This window comes from Hylobates moloch, unplaced genomic scaffold (assembly GCF_009828535.3).
Source record: "Hylobates moloch isolate HMO894 unplaced genomic scaffold, HMol_V3 SCAFFOLD_5, whole genome shotgun sequence".
Classification (NCBI taxonomy): domain Eukaryota; kingdom Metazoa; phylum Chordata; class Mammalia; order Primates; family Hylobatidae; genus Hylobates; species Hylobates moloch.
In genome coordinates this window covers 33,310,888-33,337,462 of record NW_026652280.1, presented here as the reverse complement: position 1 = coordinate 33,337,462, position 26,575 = coordinate 33,310,888, and the positions used below count along the sequence as shown (strand labels likewise).

General features: G+C 38.2%; 1 protein-coding gene across 4 annotated transcripts in view; it reads left to right on the top strand.

Annotated features, from left to right (window-relative positions):
- The window catches only part of ARK2N (arkadia (RNF111) N-terminal like PKA signaling regulator 2N), a 93,843-nt gene that overhangs the window by 52,720 nt on the left and 14,548 nt on the right, over window positions 1–26,575 (top strand). For 2 of the 4 annotated variants that reach the window (XM_058438400.1, XM_032152399.2), the window contains exon 3: window positions 14,165–14,347. The exons of the other annotated variants lie outside the window; for them this stretch is intronic. In XM_058438400.1, coding sequence (XP_058294383.1) covers window positions 14,165–14,347 — 183 coding nt within the window. The remainder of the gene's footprint in view (window positions 1–14,164; window positions 14,348–26,575) is intronic. 4 annotated transcript variants of the gene reach the window in all.

Below are 26,575 nucleotides of genomic sequence, written 5' to 3'. Positions count from 1 at the left end.
TTCTGCTTCTAATTGGGGGACCGCATAGTTAACTGTGAAGATCATAGTTAACTGTGAATGTGCTCATGAACATTTTTATGTCATTATTCCACATGTCATTTAATAATCTAATTTGTTGCTAGTTTTCATGAATTATATTCAATATCACTTGTATACAGGAAGAACACAATATGTTTTTGAGCAAATATTTGCTGTGCGCCTACTATGCAAGATAATGTAGGAAAAGCAGTAATCTGCAAGACTGCAGCTTGATTTCATGCATGAGAAAAATAGTATTTTTCATTGATATGGAGATGGATTTTTATTTTGAGCTTTAATTTAAAGCTCAGTGCCCAAGGCAATAATCTGGTAGGCATCAGCCAGTGGAATTTCTGGTACTCTGATGTAAAGGGTACCTGTAGAGGGTAAAGATAAAATGGTCACTATATCAAGGGTATGTGTTGGGTAGTGTTTTAAATTGCTAGTGACTAAGTTTATTAGTGAATGTACTACCAGTTTAATTTTGTTTTCAATCCTCGAACTAAAAATAAATGGGCCTTAGTTATGTTAAAGAGCTCATAGAGCGTGTCAAAAGATAGAAAATACCACAGGATTGAAGGTCTTGCAACATGATAGATGTTTTTATGTGCAGCCTGGGATTGGTAAATGCTGACATTTTATCTTTTAAAGATTTCTAGTAATACTGTGAGACACAGCTAAATTAGGATTACAGTCTTCAATAGGAATATGTAAGTTTGCTGACACTAAGTGGTTTTTTAAAATTGGGGTTTCCACTGGATTTACTTTTTTTTTTTTTGAGATGGAGTTTTGCTCTTGTTGCCCAGGCTGGAGTGCGATGGTGCCGTCTTGGCCCACTGCAACCTCTGCCTCCCAGATTCAAGCAATTCTCCTCCCTCAGCCTCCCAAGTAGCTGGGATTGCAGGCGCCCGCCACCATGCCCAGCTAATGTTTGTATTTTAAGTAGAGACGGGGGTTTCACCATGTTGGCCAGGCTGATCTCGAACTCATGACCTCAGGTGATCCATTCGCCTCCACCTCCCAAAGTGTTGGGATTACAGGCATAAGCCACTGCACCTGGCCTGGATTTATTTTTGAGAGGAAATTAGTCTTTCACATTTATAATAACATCAATATGAAAAACGTTCATTTTATTTAATGAGGTTGCCACTTTGGAAAAAACCTAATTCTGCATGTGTTTTTTAAGAGGAAGTATAGGTGGTATATTTAGAGTCTTATATAAACAATCAAGATCTTTGATGTCTCTCAATATTTGTTAGTAACGTTACTCAGAAAAAATGTCACCACTTTGTTTTAATTCAATTCTATATTCACATATTTGTAACTTGTAAATTACCAGTAATAGATTGAACCACATTTTTTCCTTTTCTGGTTTTGAATTGAAAAATTGCTGCTTTGTTTTTTTCTTTTTAGAACTGGTTTTATGAGAATTGGAAGTTAACTTTGGGGATGGCTTATTTCTGTGCTCAGTTTTTGTTTAAGGATATATACATCTTTGTATAAGGATACATATATAAATATATATGTATGTTTGTATACGTATGTGTTTATATATAAACATATGTATATTTATATACATATATGTATATATAAACATATGTATATTTATATACATATATGTATATATAAACATGTATATTTATATACATATATGTATATATAAACATATGTATATATATTTATATACATATATGTATAGATAAACGTGTATATTTATATACATATATGTATATATAAACGTGTATATTTATATACATATATATGTATATATAAACATATATACATATATATGACTAGAGGTCTCTGCATTTTTTTTTTTTTTTCCATTTTTTGAGATGGAGTTTTGCTCTTGTTGCCCAGGCTAGAATGCAATGGCACGAACCTGACTCACTGCAACCTCCGCCTCCTGGGTTCAAGTGATTCACCTGCCTCAGCCTCCCAAGTAGTTGGGATTACAGGCATGTGCTACCATGCCTGGCTAAGTTTTGTATTTTTAGTAGAGATGGGGTTTCTCCATGTTGGTCAGGCTGGTCTTGAACTCCCAACCTCAGGTGATCTGCCTGTCTTGGCCTCCCAAAGTGCTGGGATTATAGGCGTGAGCCACTGTGCCTGGCCGATCTCTTTTTTTTGTGTGTAATGATTTTTAGATTTTATGAACTTAATATTTGACCAGTAGAGGTAAGGTTTGAACACCAAGCAACTTACAATAAATAATGTTAGTATGATTTTTCACTATAAAATATATGAGTTTATTATAACTGATGGGTTTCTCTCTGAAATTATAGTGCAACATTGGCTAACTATTTCCTCAAACAGATTTTTTTTAAATTAAGTTTTACATCAACAGGAAGAGCATATTGGTTTTGGATGACTGACTGAATTTTAATGAATCTACAGTCTTTACTTGAAGTTTAGGTGTTTTCAGGGAAGTTCTGTTTTCACCTTCTTCCTGGAATCCCAGATTTTTATTAGACATGGATTTTTAGATGTAAGAAAATATTAATTTAATTTCTTCATGTTAAGGACTACTTTGCATGTGTAAACTGCTTCAAGCACTTAACAGGCTTCTTTTTTGTTTTATGATACAATACTTAATATATTAAGCATGCTTTGAAATGCATTTTAAGATAGCAAAGGTTAATCTTTTAAGAATAACATAGACAACTTATTGCTAGTATTGTATTGACTGGATCCATTCTAATTTTTATTGTTATTGGATAATCAGGCAAGAGCTCTAATTTTTTTTTTGCCTTTAAGAAAAAAATTTCAGTGGAATGGAATTAACAAACGTAGGTAGCCTTTTTTTTTGGGGGGGGAGATAGGGGCTGACTCTGTCATCTAGGCTGGAGTGCAGAGGTGCCATCTCGTCTCACTGTAACCTCTGCCTCCCAGGCTCAAGCAATCCTCCCGCCTCAGCCTCCCAAGTAGGTGGGACTAGCACCTGGCTAATTTTTATATATTTTGTAGAGACGGGGTTCTGCTATGTTGTTCAGGCTGGCCTCAGACTCCTGGGCTTAAGTGATCTGCACACCTTGGCCTCTCAAAGTGCTGAGATTCTGTGGGATTTGCACCTGGCCCAAAACATAGGTATTAATAGTTGATATTCAAGGTAAGAATAACATTTTGAATATTTGAAAAGGTGTTGAACACTAATAATTTTGGAAAGCCTTTTCTACAGAATTTTGAGGAAAGAAAGAAAAAGAAGTTTTGGCAGAAAGATAAGGAACGACATAATACACTGATTAAATTCTTAGAACCTATACCAAAATATTAAAAATTTTTCCTAAAGTAAAATTTGACATTCTGTGGTTTGGAGAGTTTAACTTTAGGAATAATTTATAACAGAAACATATATATGAAAAATTTTTATCTTGCTTTTCAGTTTTTACAGAGTGCTTTGGAGGTAATACATTGCTGTCTTAAGGAGTGTTGTTTTGGGAAAAAAAAAATAGATTTTGCTTTAAAATGGTTACACCTTTTCCAGGTAGCGCAATTAAAAAATTCCCCTTTCAACATACTTTGTTTTTATATTACAGACATTTAAAGAAGTGTCAATATGGGAAGTACTTGTTGTTTTTTGAGATTGGGTCTCGCTTTGTTGCCCATGCTGGAGTGCAGTGGCGTGATCTCAGCTCACTGCAAGCCCCGCCTCCCGTATTCACGCCATTCTCCTGCCTCAGCCTCCCGAGTAGCTGGGACTACCAGTGCCTGCCATCACGCCCGGCTAATTTTTTTGTATTTTTAGTAGAGACAGGGTTTCACTGTAGCCAGGATGGTCTCGATCTCCTGATGTCGTGATCCGCCTGCCTCGGCCTCCCAAAGTGCTGGTGTTGTTGTTTTAATTTTTTTGAGACGGGGTCTCGCTCTATTGACCAGGCTGGAGTGCAGTGGCACGATCACGGCTCACTGCAGCCTCAACCTCCCAGGCTCCCTAGTAGCTGGGACCACAAGTGTGTGCTACCATGTCTGGCTAATTTTCTTATTTTTTGCAAAGGTAGGGTCTTGCTATGTTGCCCAGGCTGGTCTTAAACTCCTAAGCTCAAGGGATCCCCCAGCCTCGGCCTCCCAAAGTGCTGGGATTACAGGTACGAGCCACCACGCCTCACCTTGTGAAGTAGTGTTTTTTGTTTGTTTGTTTGTTTGTTTGTTTGTTTGAGACAGAGTCTCGCTTTGTCCCCCAGGCTATAGTGCAATGGCACGATCTTGGCTCACTGCAACCTCCACTTCCTGGGTTCAAGCGATTGTCCTGCCTCAGCCTACTGAGTAGCTGGGATTACAGGTGCCCACCACTGGCCCGGCTAATTTTTGTATTTTTAGTAGGGATAGGGTTTCACCGTATTGGCCAGGCTGGTTTCAAACTCCTGACCTCAGATGATCTGCCTGCCTCAGCCTCCCAAAGTGCTGGGATTACAGGCATGAGGCACTGCGCCTGGCCGGTGAAGTAGTTTTAATATGTATATTTTTTACATGACTAGTGTAGGTTATTGCATTCTCTTTCCCCGAGGCAGTCTGTATTCTGAAGATTACATGTATAGTACTAATAATAGTAGTAAGTGGGAATTACTTTTGGATTATGTGACGGCATTTTTATGTAGCTATTGTTTAAGTCCCTAGTGGTCCTCCCTTCGTTTCCTCTAAATTCCCTTAATTTTCCTAGAATTTTAAGGTTAAGGACCGTGTCTGTTTGTATTTATTTCTAGTCTATGAAGGGTTAATGCTGGAAAGAAATCTCTTTCAACCTACAACACTAATCCAGAAATGGTTGAAATGCTTTTTTATTTAAGAATAAAATCCCATATCTGGACTATTGCATCTCTCTAATATGTGCATATGGAATTTTCCCTTTGTCTAATCTATCAGATAATTTTTTTTCTCTGGTTTTCATGGGAGAGAATCAAAAGGATTAAGCTGCAGACTTTTAAAAAAGTTACTTCATTTAAAAAATCGCTGAATGTTATAAAAAAATAACTTGAGAAATGTTAGGAAACAAATTATAGTTTTAACTACCCCAGTTATAATTTTATTACTGGTTGTTACATGTTGATACTTCCTTTTAGTATCTCTCTTTAGTTGGCATTTAAGAGGCCATTATCCTCTCACTAAAGGTAAATGTGTTTTTTGATAATCTAGCTACAGCCTGCTTTCTGCCTAGTTTGTGCTAGCTCAGTCCTAGGACATTAGATACCTAATCATCTTAAGAGAATTTAACCAGCAGATTAGAGTGATCTGGTTATTTGAGCCACTTATTAGACAATAATAACTCTCGTAATCTTATTGATCTGTACTTTTTGTACATTGTTAAAATTGAGCATAATTTTTAAAGCCCACATAAAGTATTAATTTAGAGCCCAACAAGGTCAAGTTGAAATCTTAAGGCTTAATATTTTACATGAAGTTTTACTTTTTTAAAAATTAGGAGTAGCATACAGATTATTTGGAGGGCTCCAAGGGAAAGTGTTATCTGTTTTTTGTTTGTTTGGATTTTTACTAAGAGAAATGAGCCTAGTTTCAGGGATGTGTGTATGCATGTGTGTACCCATCTTCAGAATTCTGAAGTAACTGAATTTCATTAATGTTAGACTTGACAAGTGGCTGGAGGCAGATAACTGTACAGTTGCTACAGTGATTTCTAATGGATTCAGGTTATTAATATAATACCTGTTTATTGCTTCCTAAAGGTATGTAAGAAAATAAAAGTTGCCTACATATAAACCTAGTTATGGTAATTAAGCTTGAGAAAAAATATCTTTTTAAAAAAGATTAAAGGTTTGGGGCTTCTTTTTTTTTTTAAATCTCACTAGCAGACCGAATAAAAGAATATACGGTAACTAATTTATTTTGAGTATTGCTTTTGTCATTCCCTGCTCTTACTAAGATTTAACAGCAAGAGTCTCTGGGTCTAGGTGTATCTCATTTTACATAAGATTTTTCTTTCTTTCTTTCTTTTTTTTTGTTTTTTTTTGTTTTTTTTTGGGACAGAGTTTTGCTCTTGTTGCCCAAGCTGGAGTGCAATGGCATGATCTCGGCTTACTGCAACCTCCACCTCCCAGGTTCAAGTGATTCTCCTGCCTCAGCTACCCGAGTAGCTGGGATTACAGGCGCCTGCCACCATGCCCGGCTAATTTTCTGTATTTTTAGTAGAGATAGGGTTTCACCATGTTGGCCAGGCTGGTCTCGAACTCCTGACCTCAGGTGGTCCATCTGCCTCGGCCCCCCAAAGTGCTGCCACATTGCTCAGTCTGATTTATTTCTTAAAAGTTGTATGCAGAATGATTTAAAGTGTATTAAGTCTGCTTGTTAATGAAGGAAACAATATAGTGAATTCTTTTTTAAGCAAAGTACCTTAAATTGATATTACTGGTAATTTTTATTTTTAACATATAGCTGACTTTGCCTAAAGGTATACAGTTACATGAATGTTATAAGAAAGATGGCAAACAGGCTTTGTGTTATCATTTGTTTAAAATAGCAAATTATGGGCAAGTTATCTTACAAAAAGGTAGCCTTTTAAATTAATTATACCTTTTATATTTTATTTAGCTTATATTGATTTTCGTCTCTCCTTTTAAAAAATTATTTAAATAGTATAGTGAGGGTTGCAATGAAAAAGATTTCGTGGAATGCCGCATGTCAGAAAATACAGTGTCAAAACAATTTCAGTAAATTTTTTTTCTCAAAATCCTCTTCAAAAATAACATGCCCTTAATCCTAGTACAGATAAAAAACATACCGTTTTAATTTGTTTAGAAGTTACGAGATTGTGAATTGTAAGTAACAGGGAATAACTTCCAAGTTTCTATACTCATTTTTTCCCCCGGTTTCTATTTTTATTTCCTCTGAAGTTTAGGAAAGTTAGTGGAAGTTGCAACCAAATTGTTAGTTTGCTAGTATTGAGTAGATATTCTCATGTTATATTAAATTACCACAGTGTAAAATAGAAGACGTCATAAAAAGTGAAGGAATAATCCACAAAGAAGTGTATTCTTTGGCAATTAAGTCTTATTCATAATATAACTTTAAGATTTGGGAAGAATGTTATGAAATTACTGTTTTTATTTTATTGCATTTTCTTAATATCCTTTACCTCACTGTGCATTTGACATGTAACCTAGATGAATAAAAATTTTGAAAAAGAAATGTTTCCTGTTACTCTGTTGAGGATGGGGTTATGTGGTTCCCTACCAGTTAATTCACGTTAGGTGTTCCTGAATCAAGAAACTTGCTTTTCTGTAATGAAATAAATGGTATTAGTTTCTAGTTAATATAACAATAGATTTTGCATATTTGGGAGATTATTTTTAGTTTTTTTGGTAATTGAAAAAAATACCACTGTGAACATAAAAAATCAAGATTCTTTTTCTTTAAACTATATGTCCTACTAAACTGTCCTATTAAAAATTGATGAATATTTGGAAAAATAACAAAATTTAGACTGATTCAAGGAGAAATCAAAAGGCTAGAATGTGGAATGGGTGACTCTTTAGCAGGGTACATAGACATAGGGATGTGGTTAATATATCTAAATTTTGTGCTCTTTCTTGCTGTATGTAGTACAGATATTTTAGTTTTTTTATCTGTGGATCTAAATCCTCAAAGCAGTAGGTCATGGATTTGTCCCTGAAATAGACAAATTGAAAGATGGTGACCTCTTCAGGTGCCTCATTTCTGTATTTATAGCTTCTCTTAAATATCCAGATGAACTACCTGAGTTATCTTTCGAATAACCCCAGTTGAATCAGAGGCTTCATAACTTTATAGTTAGTGGTGACACATTAAATTGTTTTTTCTTTTGATTAGCTTTTCCATTACTCTGATAATCTTGGATCTTTGCTTTTACCTCTTTTGATCTTTTCAAAATGGTAAACCCTTCATGAATAGCTTTCCTGGGTGGACAAAATGATGTAACGTTTACCAGTATAAGGACAAATGTAATCCTTAAAATCTTATTTTCATCTTGGAAACTTTATAATAAAAAGTTTAAATTTTTAATAATTGAGTATAATGGAAAAAGTACAAAATACATTCATTTGGTTTTATTTTAAAAATGACTTAACTCCGAAACAAAGTTTCAGTGCATATTGCTGCATTTCATTTCCATGTAGCCCTATCTTAGACATTTTTCCTTTTACTGAAATAATTTTCTGATGTTATTCTGAAGAAAATAACACACATGTAGTTTTTGGTATTTAAGGCTTTTTTCTGGAAATGGCCCTTTATAGATTTTTATCTTTTGTTGATGAAATTCTTTTCTAAGAGATGTTTTGAAAATGACTGCTTTCTTTTCAAATTATTCTGCATGTATTTTCTATTTTCTTGATTGATATTTTTACACTTGATCTTAGTCAAAAGGTCGAGAAGCGATGATTGGTATTTTTATTACTATTTTTTCTCTTTCTTTTTTGAGGTGGAGTCTTGCTCTGTTGCCCAAGCTGGAGTGCAGTGGTGCGATCTTGGCTTACTGCAACCTCTGCCTCCCAGGTTCACGTGATTCTCCTGCCTCAGCCTCCTGAGTAGCTGGGACTACAGGCGTATGCCACTCTGCTGGGCTAATTTCTGTATTTTTAGTAGAGACGGGGGGTTTCACTATGTTGCCCAGGCTGGTCTCGAACTCCAGACCTCAAGTGATCCACCCACCTCGGCCTCCCAAAGTGCTGGATTACAGGCGTGAGCCACTGTGCCCGGCCTCATTTGTAAATATACATTTTCATCTTGGTAAATATTCTGATGTGTAATAAAACTGCTTTTTTTTTTTTTCTTGAGTAGGTTCTATTAAAATGCAAATTTCCTTCTGTAGCTCTTGAGGTTTGCCTCTTTCCCTCAGTCCCTCATGCCCACACCTTATTCCCCCTATTTAGATTCCTTGGCTAGATAAGGTGTAAGATTTTTTTGCTTTTCACTATCTGGATTGAGGCTAAGTATGATGTTTACCGCTTCCTTCTTTCTCTTGGTGTTGTGTGGATAACAGAACCAGGCCTAGGCCATCAAAGGGCCCGTGATAGGGTCTTTTGACAGCAACAAGACAGATTTTATTTCTTCTCTTAGTGAGGAGATTGGCGAGATTGGGTATGGCAAAGAGGAGGAAGGGAATTTCCTCTAGGCTTTATTGTATATTACTATGGCTGTATAGACATTGAAATGGGGGTCAAAGGAGCCAACCATGTATTTGTCCATTGCCCCACCTTTCCTTGTGCCTTAGACTTAGCAATAGAAAGGGGGGGGAATGATAGTCCCATGTGTCTCTGGGTTACAAGAATTATTCCTGTTTCCTAGATTTAGTTAGAGTTCATAATGAGAGAGTGACAACACTTGTGTTAGTGGAGGTGCTCTTGTAGGCAAGATGATGCTAAATATAGATTAATCCAGAGCAATTTCCATTTGGCTTTGAAACATTTTTCTATGAATACATGCAATCTGACATTTCACTTCAAACAAAAATACGAAAGTCACATTTGTGATGACCTTATTCAACTATGAATCCTAGCCAAAGCATTTACTTACCGAGTTGGGTTCATCTATGACCAACATAAGGCACTGGCCTAGGCACTGATGTTCCTCAGAGCTTCTTGCATGCCAGTGGTGTACAGCAGAGTATACATGCAAAAGTAAGCAAACAAACAACAAAATAGGGCAGGTGCTAAGTATAATGGAAAGGTAGGGCAGTGGGCCAATATTTAAATTGCTTTTGTGTTCTTTGTTAACGTCTTCTTTAACCCTCACCATAACTCCGTGAAGACACTGAGGAGTGAAATAGTTTACCAGGGTCATGTAGCTAAGAGAGAGTAGGCAGGGCTTTAACTTGTGTCTGCTGCCAAAAATCTGTACTTCCTATGCTGCTCCCAATCTCATCCTGTATATTCTTTCCTTCAACAATGAGAACAATTATAGTCTATTGTGGTTTCACCTAATTAGGGCTCAAATTTTCATCTGTAAAATGAGAGTAGTGTATGTTTAGTTTTAAAATCCTGATTGTCAAACCTGGAAAGGGAAATTTGTCATGGGATAAACATAGTAAAGAAAAAGTTAGGTTTTGATTTGTTTTTGTGATTTAAATTTTCTAATGAGATTTAGGACATACTTGAAAAGGAAACTAATTCGTAAATTAAACATTTGATGGCAACAACGCAGAAGGCTTAAGATCATAAGAGAGTAGACCTCACTGTATCAGGAATATGTGACAACACAGATACATCTATATTTTGGTATTTGAAAAGTTAGAACCCATTTATTATAGGATAGAAGCTTAGTGAGACAGTACAAACCCATTTCTAGCATAAAATGGATGACTTGATGTTTTTAAATAAAAAGTTGGTAGATTTTTAAAAAATTCTAAAATTTTATTTTATCATTATTATTTTTTAATAATAGAAATGGGGTTTTGCTGTGTTGCCCAGGCTAGTCTTGAACTCCTGGGCTCAAGCAGTCCTGCCTTGTCCTCCCAAAGTGCTGGGATTATAGGCATGAGGCACTGTACCCAGCCATTGGTGGGTTTTTGACCTTTAACTTTTCTTGTGTTGTAACAGCAAACATTTCAAAAGAATTTGATCAGGAGGAGAAATAGGACCTGAGTTAACCACAGATTGAATGGTTATTATTTAACACAGATGTGTTAATTTACCTCTATAGAAAGATGCTTTTAATGATTATAGAAATACCAATAAGTTCAATATTAGAAATTTATGTTTTAAGATTGTGACGGACATCAGAGCTGGCAGATGGGAGAATGTGCAGCTTGGATAACTTAAATGTTGTAAGCATGGAATGTGCCTATGTTAATGACTGAATCAAATTGGAAATGTTTTCATGTATAACTTTAGTTGAAGTGATTACTTTGATGTTTTTGAAAATTGAAACAGTCTCTTTGTAGCAATGCAGTTGTTTTAGTAGCATAGAGGAATAATCATGTGAGAGCAAGGGCAGTATCCCCATGTTTATTCTATCCTATAATGAACTGATAGAGTCAAATAGCAGCTTCTGTTTTTGTTTTTTGTTTTTTGTTTTTTTTTTGCTTTTTTTTTTGAGATGGAATCTTGCTCTGTTGGCCACGCTGGAGGAGTACAATGGTGTGATCTCAGCTCACTGCAACCTCCGCCTCCTGGGTTCAAGTGATTCTCCTGCCTCAGCCTCCCAAGTAGCTGGGATTACAGGCACACACCACCACACCCGGCTAATTTTTGTACTTTTAGTAGAGACGGGGTTTCACCATGTTGGCCAGGCTGGTCTCAAACTCCTGACCTCAAGTGATTCACCTGCATCAGCCTCCCAAAGTGCTGAGGTTACAGGTGTGAGCCACCATGCTCGGTCAGCTTCTGTTAATAATGTGCTGAATTTTCCTAGCTCCTCCCCAGTGATTTTTTTTTCCCTTCAAGAGATATTTCTTTTAAAAAGCAGATAAAATAACTGCAGAATCTTACCTGTCATTTACTTCTGTATAGCAAGAATCACATTTTACAAGAATGTCACAAATTGTTATCGTAAGTTAGCTAGAATTTGTATGGTAGCTCAGAGTACAAATCCTGAGGCCAAGTGCTTTTTTTTTTTTTTTTTTTTTTGAGACAGAGCCTCGCTTTGTTGCCCAGGCTGGAGTTCAGTGGCATGATCTCGGCTCGCTGCAACCTCTGCCTCTCAGGTTCAAGCGATTCTCATGCCTCAACCTCCCGAGTAGCTGGGATTACAGGTGTGTGCCACCACACTCAGCTAATTTTTTGTATTTTTAGTAGAAATGGGGTTTCACTACGATGGCCAGGCTGGTCTCAAACTCCTGATCTCAAGTGATCCACCTGCCTTGGCCTCTTAAGTACTTGGATTACAGGCGTGAGCCACCACACCTGGCCCCAAGTGCTTTAAACAAATCTTATTTAATTTTGGTTTCCTAGTGATAGTGTAAAATGACCTTGGAACACAAGATCCTTAATTGTGGCTTCTTGTTGGAAGACAAAGTTGGAAAGACAACCATTTCATTATTTTATTGAAGTTTATATAGTATTGACTTGTCATTGTTTGAATATATTGGAAATGAAAAATGACAGTGATCATAATTTATTTTCAATTTTAAGTGTAATATATGAAAATATTGCTCTCTGTTTATGATGAATACTAAATTTAAGCTAAGTTATAAGGTGTGCTGTTTGGAAATATGGAAGATACAAGAATGAAGCCAGATAACAAGTTTATGCTTGTATTTCCTACTGATGAAGACTTTCAGACGAGTTATTTTCATGGGTAGGTGATGTCACTCTGCATGTATACACTTATACTTTTTTGCATGATTATACATGTAGGAGTGGTACAATTTTGACTTGACTATTGACCTGTTGCCTCAATTTGGGAGTAGGGGTGGAGAATATGAGGGCAAGAGGCTCTGAATGGTATTAGTCATATAAAATTTTAAATAACTCACTAAAATAACTTAATACAAACACCTAAAAAAAAAACCCTTAAAAAATAGAACATATGGTCAAATAGTCAATATTGTACTTGGCCCTTATATCTTCTGCATCCAAGTATTTGGACATCACACAGTATCTTGATTCCATAATAATCATTTTGAACTCTGACGAGAACACCATAGAATGTTGCAGCTTTCTTTTCTTTTTTTAGAAAAGAAAAACCTCAAACACGAATCAGTTTCTTGCTATTTAAACTAAAATCAATTACCAACTGATACCAAGGCCACACTGTTGGATTTTATGGTCATTGAACTTGATTTACCCCTTAAGGGGATCTGGAAATTATTTTTAAGTAGTCAACTAAAGTTGTCATGATCGTCAGAATTTCATATTGTGACATGTCTGTTCTTTATACAGTGACACCTAACAACTCATTTGCTTTTATGTTTGGTCATTTTTTATTTAAAAAATATTACTACATAAACCTGTGGTTTGGTAGTTTAGTTTTAAGGGATCATTACCCAAAGTGTGTTTTTGTTCAGTGACAATTGACACAATGGATATTTGTATTAAAATAGTAATACTTCATTGTGTTACATTTTTATGATTCATTGGCACATATGCATTCCTTCATAGTCAAGAGTTTCATAAAATAGGTGTGTTTAATATTCATTTGTTGGATGATATCTTAAAAACCTTAATGGAAATAATTTGCTTGCGCTTCATAAATAGTCTTTGGGGGAGAAAACAGCATTCCTTTATTTCTGCTTTATATTAAAATAGGGGTAGTAGAGGGATTTCTTACTTGAAGGAAAACTTGATTTGCTTTTTGCTGTTAATGTTTTTCTTAAAAAAGGGGTCGAATTAGCATTTTAAAGCATGTATCTATTCTACAAGCATGAATATTGACTTATTTTAGCATGAATTGCTGCAGTGTAATTAATTTACTTTGAAACTCAGCTGCCTTTTTCAGCCAGTTAGGGGGATTTGAGGGTGGAAGGGTCCTCTTCCAGTAAGAACTTTAATATTTTCTTGTAAAATCACCCATAAGATTGCATATTGTTTAGTTGGAGTATGAGCTGGTTGTCTTTCTTAGGGAAAAGGAAATAGAAATATCCCTCATAAGATATCCAAAGCAAAATCCTGAAAATGGATTTTGTTGTATTGTCTTTTTATAGAATGTCATAAAGTGTATAACATCCTTGTTTTTATAAAAGGACTTTACTGGAAATAGATATGTTAGTCAAACAGAGCTCTAGTGTTAACCTTATTTCTTTAGGACATAGGAAAATATATTTGATTTTCTTTTCTGAATCTATTAGAGACTTTTTATATTACCTAGTAAGAGAAAGAACTAGATTCATTCTTCTAAAAAATATAAATTGGGTTTTAATAATTTGCATCAGTTTTTTCCTTTAAGAAATCAGTTCCACTTTCTCTGTGGAGTCATCCTTTTTTTCTTAATCTTGCTCTTTAAAAGTATGGCAGGAATTCAGTGTAACATTGTTGAGTATAGTCTTGTCTTCTGTTCTTCATAGTAACACTCCTTTTCCTCCTTCCAAAATGTGTCCATCATCTTTGTAAGCTTGAATTATCTTTTTCACTTTCACATTTTGTGCAAAATATTAGATCTGTAAAGTGCAGCTTTTCTGATCAGGTAGAATAATGAAGGCAACTGACATTAGAGGGCTCTTACTAGTTTCAGAAGTATTTTTCACCCCACACGTTAGATACAAGTATACATTTTCTTTCCTCCCTAGATGGACCTCCAGTTGTAGCTCATTATGATATGTCTGACACCAACTCTGACCCAGAAGTGGTAAATGTGGACAATTTATTGGCGGCTGCAGTAGTTCAAGAGCACAATAATTCTGTAGGCGGCCAGGACACAGGAGCTACCTGGAGGACCAGCGGGCTTCTAGAGGAGCTGAATGCAGAGGCAGGTTGGTCTTCCCCATTCCCCTTCTCTAATGGTGTAATATGCATGTGTCCTAGAGCTGTTTCCTTGTAGTGGACCCTGATGAGGAGAACAGGTCATACCAGAGACATCTGGCATTGAATAATTGGTTGTGACTATCCAGGCTGTCATTTATACCTGAAACAATTTGGATAGCTTGTCATTCATCTTTCCTACTCAGAAGGAAGTACAAATAAGAGCATTTAAGACATTAATTGTAGGTATTGGTAGGTTTCAGTAGGCATATTTCTTGGATTAAAAATGCCCAATATTTGCAAAAATGACCCAGATACGCTCATATTCTTTGGCCAGTTCTCTCACTTTAATTCTGGATAGTGACCTTGCAGCTTGGATAGGGAATCATTGAATCTCTCCCTGTGGGGCTGGCTGTTCATACACAGCGCTGCCGCTGTTTCTTGTGCTTCTTACTGTGGAGTGACCCTGTTAATTCCTCGTCAGTAAGTTCTCATTTGTCTTTTCTAACCCCTTTCTTTTAGTTTCTGTCTCTGTTAGCTCAGCAAAAAAAATCTCTGTCCTTGTCTTACATTTTTTTAGTTTTGTGATTATTCTTTAAAGTGGTATTTATCCACTAAAATATCCACTGCTATTACCTTTGAAAAACTTTCACAATACCTGCAAGTCTTCTTCAGTATTTTCTTCAAAACTTTCTTTCAGCATTCTAATTTAAACCTTTGTTTGTTGTTGTTGTGAAAGTACTAGCACTGAACATTGAAGAAGAGAAGGGGATTGAGAGACTGCTTATGTAGCGTATAATTTCTTTAGTGTTGCTGAAAGATTATAGTTTTCTAGTTAATTTATAAATGCATTGGTTTTATGAGTTAATCTAATAGTTTAATCACTACCTAAAATTATTTTTATGAAAAATGAGTTTTACAAAAAAATGAGTTATAGTTTAGAAGTTTTTATATTGATAACAGAACTCCATTGATTGTTGTTGTCTTAAATTATTCCTTTCATAATCTTTGATTGGAATTACAGAAAAATCACTTGTTTGTTGACCTGATTGATTTACTGTAGCTAATTTTGGAACTGAACCTGGATTTAGTTTTGATTTTTTTTTTTTTTGACTGGTAACTGCTGCCTGTTTGTCCTTGGACCAGTTGTTTCTCCTCTGGACTTCAGTTTTTATATGTATAAATACTTGTTTTGCCCAACAAGTGTCTTTTAAGGATTTATTAATATGTATTAATACAAATACTTTGAAAAGAAGTAATAACGCTTCTGGGTGGCTCATGCCTGTAATCCCAGCACTTTGGGAGGCTGAGGTGGGAGGATCACTTGAGGTCAGGAGTTCAAGACCAGCCTGACCAACACGGTGAAACTCCGTCTCTACTAACAATACAAAAATTAGCTAGGCGTGATGGGTGTGGTGGTGGGCGCAGTGGTGGGCATGGTGGTGGGCACCTGTAATCTCAGCTGTGGAATTGCTTGAACCTGGGAGGCAGAGGTTGCAGTGAGCTAAGATTGTGTCATTGCACTCCAGCCTGGGTGACAAAACTAGACTGGATCCCCTCAAAAAATAAAAAAGAAGTAATAATGCTTTATATCAGTGGAAAGTAGTTTGGCCACATTTTGTACAATATGTGTTTCTAAGTTATGTAATTTATTTATTTATTTATTTTTGAGATGGAGTTTCGCTCTTGTTGCCCAAGCCAGAGTGCAATGGCGCGATCTCAGCTCACTGCAGCCTCCGCCTCCTGGGTTCAAGCGATTCTCCCGCCTCAGGCTCCTGAGTAGCTGAGATTACAGGCGTGCACCACCACGCCTGGCTAATTTTTTGTGGAAATGGGGTTTTACCATGTTAGCCAGGCTGCTCTCGAACTCCTGACCTCAGATGATCTGCCTGCCTTGGCCTCCCAAAGTGCTGGGATTACAGGCGTGAACCACCGCACCCAGCCTTGTAATTTGTATATTAGATGGTTTATCTTTGTTTTTCATCCTTTGACAATTAAGTCATCCATTCCACTTCAGTTTTATTTCCCTGTTTTCTTAGTCTTGCCATTAAATATAGACCATTTTATAGTAAAGGTTTGGGATAAAAAATGATTACCAACGTTTTGCTCTTCATATGCAGAATTCTTAGTATTAGGTTGAACCATATGGAATTGTTAATATTTGACTTTTTGACCTACAACAGATCCAGCCATTTCATATGACTTAACCGAATAGTGCAAAGTTTGCAGTTTTAAAACATCATTAAAGTTTAGCTTTTGGGATGGCATTCACATTTTCAGATTCAAGTAATTGTTAGCCTGATTATTTAAAAATCACTCTTAGGAAACTACCACCATTCTTTTTAAGAAGTAAAACATGGTAAAAGTATGTGAGGAGGAAAACAACTGTGGCTTCAGATGTTTTCCTTCCCTTTGCCCTTCCCACGCCAAAGCTATCCTAAAATGGATATTTAATGTGTGGTATTCCTGTGTATTTCTTTATATATTTGTACCACATTTGTTATGTATCTAAATAAGCATGTTTTTAAAACTAATTGGTATCACATTGAAGATCATTTGAAATGTGCTTTTTTAGTTAAACATTTTATGAGTTTTGTTGTTATTATGTGTGGCTCTAGTTCATTCATTTTCCACTGCTATTTAGTATTCCACTATATGAATATATCACAATTTACCCATTCTCTTGTTGGACATTTAGGGTGCTATTTTAAGTGATACTGCTCTTAACATTTCTTTATGTGTTTTTTGGTGTATGTGTATGATAATTTCTCTAGGATATAATTAATATATAGAGAGAGCATTTGTGCATATTGGACTATAAATTTTATATAGGTTTCTGTATATCATAGGATGCAGTTACCACTGCTCAGCAGATCCCCATGACATTTTGTTATGAAGCTTATTGGCTCTTTCAAAGGCATTTTTTTTTCTCTTAAATCTGACAATACTGGTATGTGGGTAATAAATAAAAATAATACTGTAGTCTTGATGTGATTATCATAGTGGAGCTCATCTTGTGAGGACAACTGAATGTGCTTACAGTGTCTCAATAAAATATTAATAGAATTTATGCTTAGGAGCCAGTTAATAGTTTTGAGACTTGGACTATTAGTCAGATGGTCATTCTTATGATGTGAGTGTAAGTTAAAATTGTAGTGGTTAATCTGGATCCTGTCTTTCCCCTTCACAACAAAATAACAAGCCTAGTTATTGAACAGACTGTTCAGGGGTTCACTTTAATCAACAGCAGCATCTCAACCCAGGTCCACAGCCCCATCCCATTTAGGATCACATAGGTATGCACTAAAGATAGAGTAGGTTGCCCTTTTCCAAGCAATTAGATGATTATCTTACATCCAAAATATGTATTTAGTTTTAGTTTTAACCTAGGCAAAAGACTTGAATCTCATGCAGGGGTTAAAATGTAAGTTGAAATTAGAGAAGCTACTGATCAACAAAAGACCTTAATTTTCCATTTCAATTCTTGCCATGTGTTTGCTCTTTTTAAATTGATGCTGGAATTGAACACTGTAGTGGGTGGTTTTGAACCAGTGGCCACTTAGAAACTGCATGCCCTCAGGTAAATTATATAAAGCCTCAGTTTTCCCTGTCTACAAAACTGGGGCACAACCTTTATGGTATCTACTCCAAAAGGTTATTGTTACCACTAAGTGAAATATAGTGTGTTTACTACGGAGGACAGCACATAGTAGGCCCTCAGAAATGCTAACCAGCATTATGTTAATATTAATATGCTGAAGTAGACTGAGTAAGGAAGTGATTAATGGCTCAATCACTGGATTTCTAATTACTCTCTTGCACTGCAACGAGTTGCTCTTGCTACGAGCACTTCTTAAATTTTGCCAAAGCGTAGAAATTACCCAGTGTGCTTATAAATATTCACACTCCTAGGTTTCTCCCTGATGATTCTGTCAATAAATCTGAAACAGTTTCTGGGAATCTCTTTTTAATAATAACCTCAGGTAATTCTTGTATCCAGCATGTTTAGGAAACTGTATTAATATATCTGAAAATGGCTTCATTTTTGTTGCTAGTAAGGGCTCACTGCAAACATAAATGTAGTTGGGGCAAAAAGAAGCAGAAGTCTTGGTGAGGAAGGCTTATAGGTGTGGTAAATTGAACTTATTTAGGATTTTTTTCCCTGGGAAGTTAAAAGTTTAAATACCTTATCTTTTCCATCAGCCTTCTTGTCAAGAAGGTAGGCTCTGAGCATTTTCCCCATCTTTACAATAGGGATGGTAATCTTGATTTGTCCCTAACATGGTAGCAGTACAGAGAAATGAATCCTGGGTTTCCTGTTCCTAGTGTAGGGTTTTTAATAATCAGACCAGAATGGCCGTGTTTCTGAATCAGTATAGTGAAGGAGATGAAGTATGGTCATATTCTTCATGTTTATCTGCTTCAAATTGATGGTAAGATTTTAGAATTTTTTTTTTTTTTAAAGGGAGTCTCCAGTCACCCAGGCTGGAGTACAGTGGTGCATTCTGGGCTCACTGCAACCTCTGCCTCCCAGGTTCAAGTGATTTTCGTGCCTCAGCCTCCCAAGTAGCTGGGATTACAGGTGTATGCCACTGCACCTGGCTAATTTTTGTATTTTTAGTAGAGACAGGGTTTTACCATGTTGGCCAGACTGGTCTCGAACTCCTGACCTCCAGTGATCCGCCTATCTTGGCCTCCCAAAGTGCTAAGATTACAGGCATGAGCCACCACACCCAGCCAGATTTTAGATTTTTGACCTCTTCCTTCACTCCTTTTTTTTTTTTTTTTTTGGAGACGGATTCCAGCTCTGTCGCTCAGGCTGAGTGTGGTGGCAATCTCCGCTCATTGCAGCCTCTGCCTTCTCGTTCAAGTGATTCTCTTGCCTCAGCCTATCCAGTAGCTGGGATTACGGGTACCCGTCACCACGCCTAGTTAATTTTTTTGTATTTTTAGTAGAGACCGGGTTTCACCATGATGGCCAGGCTGGTCTCGCCCTCCTGATCTCAAGTGATCCGCCCACCTCTGCATCTCAAAAATGGTGGAATTTTAGGCGTGAGCTACCATGCCCAGCCCTCTTCCTTCACTTTTTAAGGTTGTTTAACATGCTCTTTGAGGAACTAAAAGTAGGCTGGGTGCTGTGGCTCACGCCTATAATCCTGGCATTTTGGGAGTCCGAGGTGGGCAGATCACAAGGTCAGGAGTTCGAGACCAGCCTGTCCAATATGGTGAAACCCCGTCTGTACTAAAAAAAAAAAACAAAAATTAGCCGGGCATGGTGGCATGGGCTCCTGTAGTCCCAGCTACTCGGGAGGCTGAGGCAGGAGAAGTGCTTGATCCCAGCAGGTGGAGGTTGCAGTGAGCCGGGATTGTGCCACCTCACTCCAGCCTGGGCGACAGAGTGAGACTCTGTCTCAATAAAAAAAAAATAAAAAAACCTGAAAGTAGTAATTTGCTGTTTTTAAAGCTAAATGAGTAGTGACTTAAGATGTTAATTTTTTTTTTTAATGCCTAGCATGCGACTGTCATACAGTATGTAGTATTACTTTGTCTTCGGTGTGTTGCAAAGCTCAGGCCTAGTTCTTACCCAATGGATTTACAGTTTAAAAAGTAGCTGGATTATTTCCTTTAAAGACAGAAAGAAACTGTTTTCCATGATAATTTAGTTACTACTTTTTCTGTGCTTCTTTTTCTTACCCTATTTTGGTAACTACCTTATCTTGGTAACTTTTTCTTACCCTTTCTTGTTGAAAAGGTCTGTAGTGGGAGGACAAAATTTAGAATTTTCTTATATAGTGACAGAAGTTATCTTTCCAAAGACCTACACAGGCAGAGACCTACACAGAGACAGCCAGCTGTCACAATAGCTAAATATAAGTGCTCTGCTTTATTTTCAGTTTAATATATGGTAATTGTGGTATTTACATTTTTCTCTACAGGGCTTATTCTTGTCTTAGAACTGGAAAAGATTACTACCACTGACAGTATTTGAAGAACCTCATAGCATCTTTGGCTCACTTTTCTGTATGCTTTAGGCACTGTTCTGCCATTGGAATCCTGTGAGGTCCTCCATGGGGGATGGAGCGGGGTAGGGAGGGGCAGAGCAGAAAAGGCCCAAAGGCCAGAGAATGTCAGGTTTTGTACTGGAGGTCCCAAAGGAATGTGTGGCATGCTGAAGAGGGTTACAGTGACAGAAAAGGACTAATGGTCTTGGCTCTGAAATAGAAGAAGGAAGAGGCAGAGGCATCCCAGAATGCCTTTGGTGTCTCTTGTAGAGCACGGCATCTCATTGCCTTGGTGTGGGTCCTAGCTGATTTGTTTTCTGTGTAGCACAATTTCTCTAAGGCTCTGGCAGGAAATTTGGCAAATGTCTCACACTATTAGTCTAGAAGTTCTTAACATTCACCAGGCAGTCTATATTTAGCACCCCCATCACTTTCTCATGCCTGTTCTTTTATCCTGCACTAGTATTTTGACCAAGCATTACAGATAAGAGCAGACCCCAGGCCAGGGTCTATAAGGGCAGACCCTAGGCTAGGCGCGGAGGCTCACACCTGTAATCCCAGCACTTTGGGAGGCCGAGGCGGGTAGATTACCTGAGGTCAGGAGTTCGAGACCAGCCTTACCAACATGGCCAAAACCCGTCTCTACTAAAATACAAAATTAGCCTGGCGTGGTGGTGCATGCTTGTAATCCCACCTACTCAGGAGGCTGAGGTGGGAGAATCGCTTGAACCCGGGAGGTGGAGGTTGCAGTGAGCCGAGATCACATCGTTGCACTCCAGCCTGAGCAACAAAAGCAAAACTCCATTTCAAAAAAAAAAAAAAGACCCCAATTTTAAGTGACCAGTTTTAGCATATCATCTGGGTTTTGTAACCATGTTAAATACCAGCAGGTTTGGATTGCAATTTTTATGGCAAAAATTGCACTGCCAGAATTGTTTGGATTATCTAACAATGTGGAAGGAATATTACTAGTTTCTGGATCCATAATGAATGAATAAAGTTAGAAGAATCCGAAATGTTGGTGATGGTACCTTTTTTTTTTTTTAAAGACAGTATAAAATTAACAGAAGTAGCATAGTAACTTTTCATTTCATAAAAAATAAAGTGATGATATTTCTAGCTCTGGAATAAGGCTATTGGAGGTGGTAAGGTGAGGATGGCAGGGTCCTAGTCAGTGAAGACTGGTTATTCAGAAATATTGATAACAGATATTTCACAAAACATTCCTCCTAGAGAGAGTAGAATTATAAATTAGAACGATGGTTATAGGAACTGGGCAAAGAGATACTAAGAATTAACTAATTCCATCATATTCTTGTTGTATTTTCTTAATTACCGTTGTTTAAAAGTATTGAGTGATCAAGGAGGAAGAGTTTGGTTATAGTCACCCTGCCTGTCTACAGTCTGCCTTTTTAATTTAGTTTAATCAATTTCATTTATTTATTTTTAGGATCCCAACAGGCTGAACCCCTTACTGTGAGTCTGCCACAAGTGGCTTTTAGTACCTCTTGGAGCTCAGCTCCTTGCTTGCTTGCTTATTGATTGATTGAGATGGCGTCTCGCTCTGTCATCCTGGCTGGAGTGCAGTGGTGTAATGTAGCGCACTGCAATCTCCGCCTCCTGGGTTCAAGCACTTCTGCCTCAGCCTTCTGAGTAGCTGGGACTATAGGGGCGTACCACCATACCTGCCTGATTTTTGTATTTTTAGTAGAGACGGGATTTTGCCATGTTGGCCAGGCTTGGTCTCAAACACCTGACCTCAAGTGATCTGCCCGCCTCGGCCTCCCAAAGTGCTGGGATTACAGGTGTGAGCCATGGAGCCCAGCCCAGCTTCTTGCTTCTTAGTGAGTAGGCACAGACAGTTTTGAGGTGGTTTTTCACATAAATAATGAGTATTCATGATAGCAGGACTTGTAAATAGAGAGACTAAGACAGGTGCCAGGACTGTTTCATGAATGAGTAACAATCATAGAGTCAGTAGATGGCAGTGAAACGGTAACCTCCTGGAAGGCACTGCCTACTAGTGTTGGTACATGAGGATGGAGATGAGTAATTTATAAGTGATCTGCATCCCAGCATTGGGGGTTAAGAGCAGCTTCCTCTTTAGAAGACTGCAGGGGAGACGTCTTCAGGAAGGTCAGTCAGGTTTCCACAAGGAGGTGGAAAGAAAGTTCAGGGTATTTTACCATGGAGTTGGCATTCCAGAAGGCAGTGGTAAAGTTGTAGGAGGGTGAGCAGTGGGTGGCTGGAGCAAAGGAAGACAACAGAGTTGGGGATAAGATGGCAAAAAATGGATGATCCCAGGTGCTTGTATTTTGTAGGTAGCTAAGAGGGTGAAAGTATAGTGTTTTACTTCTCATAACCACTGGTTTTCCTTCTACCCCTCCTTACTGCTTTTTCCTTTTCCACTGTAGGCTTTTCTGTACTCTTTGTTTTTTTTTGTTGTTGTTGTTGGCTTGTTTTTTTGTTTGTTTGTTTGTTTGTTTGTTTTTTTGAGACAAAGTCTTGCTCTGTTGCCAGGCTGGAGTGCAGTGGCACGATCTTGGCTCACTACTGAAACCTCCGCCTCCTGGGTTCAAGCGATTCTCCTGCCTCAGCCTACAGAGTAGCTGGAACTACAGGCGTGTGCCACCACACCCAGCTAATTTTTGTATTTTTAGTAGAGATGGGGTTTCACCATGTTGGCTAGGATGGTCTCCATCTCTTGACCTCATGATCTGCCTGCCTTGGCCTCCCAAAGTGGTGGGATTACAGGCGTGAGCCACTGTGCCTGGCCTCTGTACTCTTATGCAGCTACTTCCACCACACAACTTTTCTACTTCATTGGACCAATCGCCCATCCCTTTATCAGTCCTCTCCCAGCTTCATGTCCTTCCCTGTCAAGCCTGTAGGCCCAGCTGTCCTTTGCCAATGTCACTTGTAGAGTTGACTTTTCTGTTGTACTTACCTGGCAGAGTCTGATCCCTGGATGCACACTTTGAGCCTGTATCCACCCTGCTAAGCATAGCTGGAGAAAATCACTTTGTTACAGAGTTAAAGGTTGCCTTAATTTCCTAGTCTGCAGCTTCATCCAGGCTCTCAGCATTTCCCAGAAACTCCCCCTTTTCCTTAGGCAGCATTCTTTTTTTTTTTCCTCTTTTGAGACAGAGTCTTGCTCTGTCACCCAGGCTGGAAGTGCAGTGGTGCCATCTCAGCTCACTGCAAGCTCCGCCTCTCGGGTTCACGCCATTCTCCTGCCTCAGCATCCCGAGCAGCTGGGACTACAGGCGCCCGCCACCACGCCCGGCTAATTTTTTTCTTTTTGTATTTTTAGTGGAGACGGGGTTTCACCATGTTAGTCAGGATGGTCTCAATCTCCTCACCTCGTGATCCACCACCCTTGGCCTCCCAAAGTGCTGGGATTGCAGCCTTGAGCCACCGTGCCCGGCCTTGCATTCTTTCTTCGTAGTGGCTACTTCGCTTTTCTACACCTGCCCACACCTACTCTCTGCAGATGGCCTTGCCACATTCTTCAAAATTCAGATTACCTCAGCTTTCTGCTGTCAAACCTATTCTCTGCCCTTTTGGAATATGAACAGGTCTCTCTCATTGTTAAAAACTATACACACACACACACACACACACACACACACACACACACACACACACATACATAAATACAACATACATACATACACCCCTCCCTCAAGCCCATATTCCTTACTCAGTACCATCCTATCTCCTTTTCCTCCATAGCCAAACTTCTTAAACTGTGTTTGCTCTTCCTTCCCTTTCATTATTCTTCAGATTGCTTTGCTATATTGGCTTTCTCCGAGGCTGGAGTGCAGTGGTGCTATCATGGCACACTGCAGCCTTGACCCCCTGGGCTCAAGCAATCCTCCTGTCTCCGTTTCCTGAGTTGCTGAGTCTATAGTTGCACACCACCACGCCTAATTCCCCACGCCCCCGCCCCACCCCATCTCTTAATTATTTATGTTCATCAATACTTGGGTTGTGTTTTCTAGACCACTTCTACTCTTCAGGATGATCTTTATTCTCTCACCTATTGCTGAGGATTTAACAAGTCTGTATTTTCTCTTAGACCTCTGACCTGAGCTTTAAAACAGTACCAGTTGTACCATTGACTGTCATCTACTGACTCCATGATAGTTTCACTCATTTATGAAACATTCCTGGCACCTGTCTTAGTCTGTCTTTGCTTGCAAGTCCTGCTATCATGAACACTCATTATTTATGTGAAAACTTAAGTTATGTGAACTGCTTATTGGACATATTAAAGGCACATTATCATCATGCCCTAAGCAGCCACACTCAGCTTTTATTAGTGTACTGAATGGCATTGTAACTCTATCCATTTACCTAAGTCAGAAACCTAAGCATCATTTTTGACTTTCTATGTTCTTTCATTTGCCTAATTCCCAACATTACTAACCCTTCATTCGTACACACACACACAGTGTTTTCCATTGTTTTTTTTCCTAGTTCAGCCATAGTCATTTCTCACCCAGGAAGCTGCAGCAGTCTAACTGGTTTTGTTGCCTCTAGTATTTCCTGTCCTGCTTGCTATCAGTTTCATTTCTATACTCTGAAAGGAAATTCTTTAAAATGCAAAACCAGATGACGTCACCCCTCTGCTTACCCTCTGCTTAAATCGTTCAGTGGCTTCCTACTTCTCAAAGCTAAGTCCAGACAGCTTACCATGATGTGACCTGCTGACTTTGGTAGCCTTGTTTCTTATTACTCTTTTGACTGTTACCCCCAAATCTCACCAAACTTTTATACCTTAAAGGACAACAGAATGTTCTGTATGCCACTTCCCCTCACCTGTGCCTACTTTTCCTTGAGAACCCAGCTTCCCTGATCACCCTCAAGTCTGGTGAATGTTCCCTATCAGAGCAGTTTTCAAGCCATAGTGTAATAGACTGCTTTTTATTATCTCTGCATATATTGCAGGTTCATTGAGGGTAGAGACTATGCCTGCCTTGTTCCCCATAGTATTTCTAGCACTTAGCACAGTACATAGCATGTCACAAGTATTTATTGTAGGTACAAACAAATAAACAGTAAAGACCGTTTGAATTATTGAATATGGAAAAGTTGAAGGCTATAAAGAAGAGAGTCTGTGATTTTGTATTCTTCCTTAGCAGTACAGTTGGAACAGTGTGTATGAGGATAGCCATAACCAAAACATTGAAGTAGAAATTGGATGAAGACTTGGCCACAAGCAAAGTATTGGGGATCAGAACAAGAATCTAGGTTTACGAAAGCAAGACTTAACCAATTCCATTTAAGCAGCCTCCCTAGATTTAATAAAACAGGGTTTTATCTGGTGAATGCCACCTTTTGTGTGCTTATAGGGTCCTGATATGTGCCCACTGCCAGTGCCACATAATCTGGATTACAAACCCATGCAGACTGTGATATATAATCTCAATCACTGGTTTAGCTAGGAGCCACTCTAAGCATTAAAAATTTTTCATATATATGCATCATTTTCAGTCGAAGAATAAAAGGTAAAAATAGTACTGAAGAATTATGAAAAAGACCCACAATCATATTCAAACTTGATTATTTTTCACAGCTTTACTCAGAATCTACATATTTTTGTAGTGTTATGTGTAATACTTTATATGTTAGTGTACATTTTTCCAAGTTGCTACATAGCACTGTAATGAATATCTTTGGATATAACATTTTGCTTATTTAAAGGCTAAAGAGTAAATTATTAGGGATGGGTTTACAGGGTCAGAAGGTATAAAAATTGTAAGCCTTGCTTTGAGACTGTCTGTAGCTTTCCAAAAGGTTTACACTCAAGGGTGACAGGAGTATGAAAGTACAGGATTTGGCCAGGTGCGGTGGCTCACGCCTGTAATCCCAACACTTTGGGGAGGCCAAGGTGGGCGGATCACCTGAGGCCAGGAGTTTGAGACCAGCCTGGCCAACATGACGAAAGCCCATCTCTACTAAAATTACAAAAAATTAGCTGGGTGTGGTGGCGGGTGCCTGTAATGCCAGCTACTCGGGAGGTTGAGGCAGGAGAATTGCTTGAACCTGGGAGGCGGAGGCTGCGGTGAGCTGAGATTGCGCCATTGCACTCTAGCCTGGGTAACAGAGCGAGACTCCATCTCAAAAAAAAAAAAAAAAAAAAGGTACAAGATTTCTCAATAACCTTGAAGCACTGGGTTGAGTAAAGGGAGAAGAGAGTTGTATGTAAAATTTTCTTTTCTTTTTTTTTTT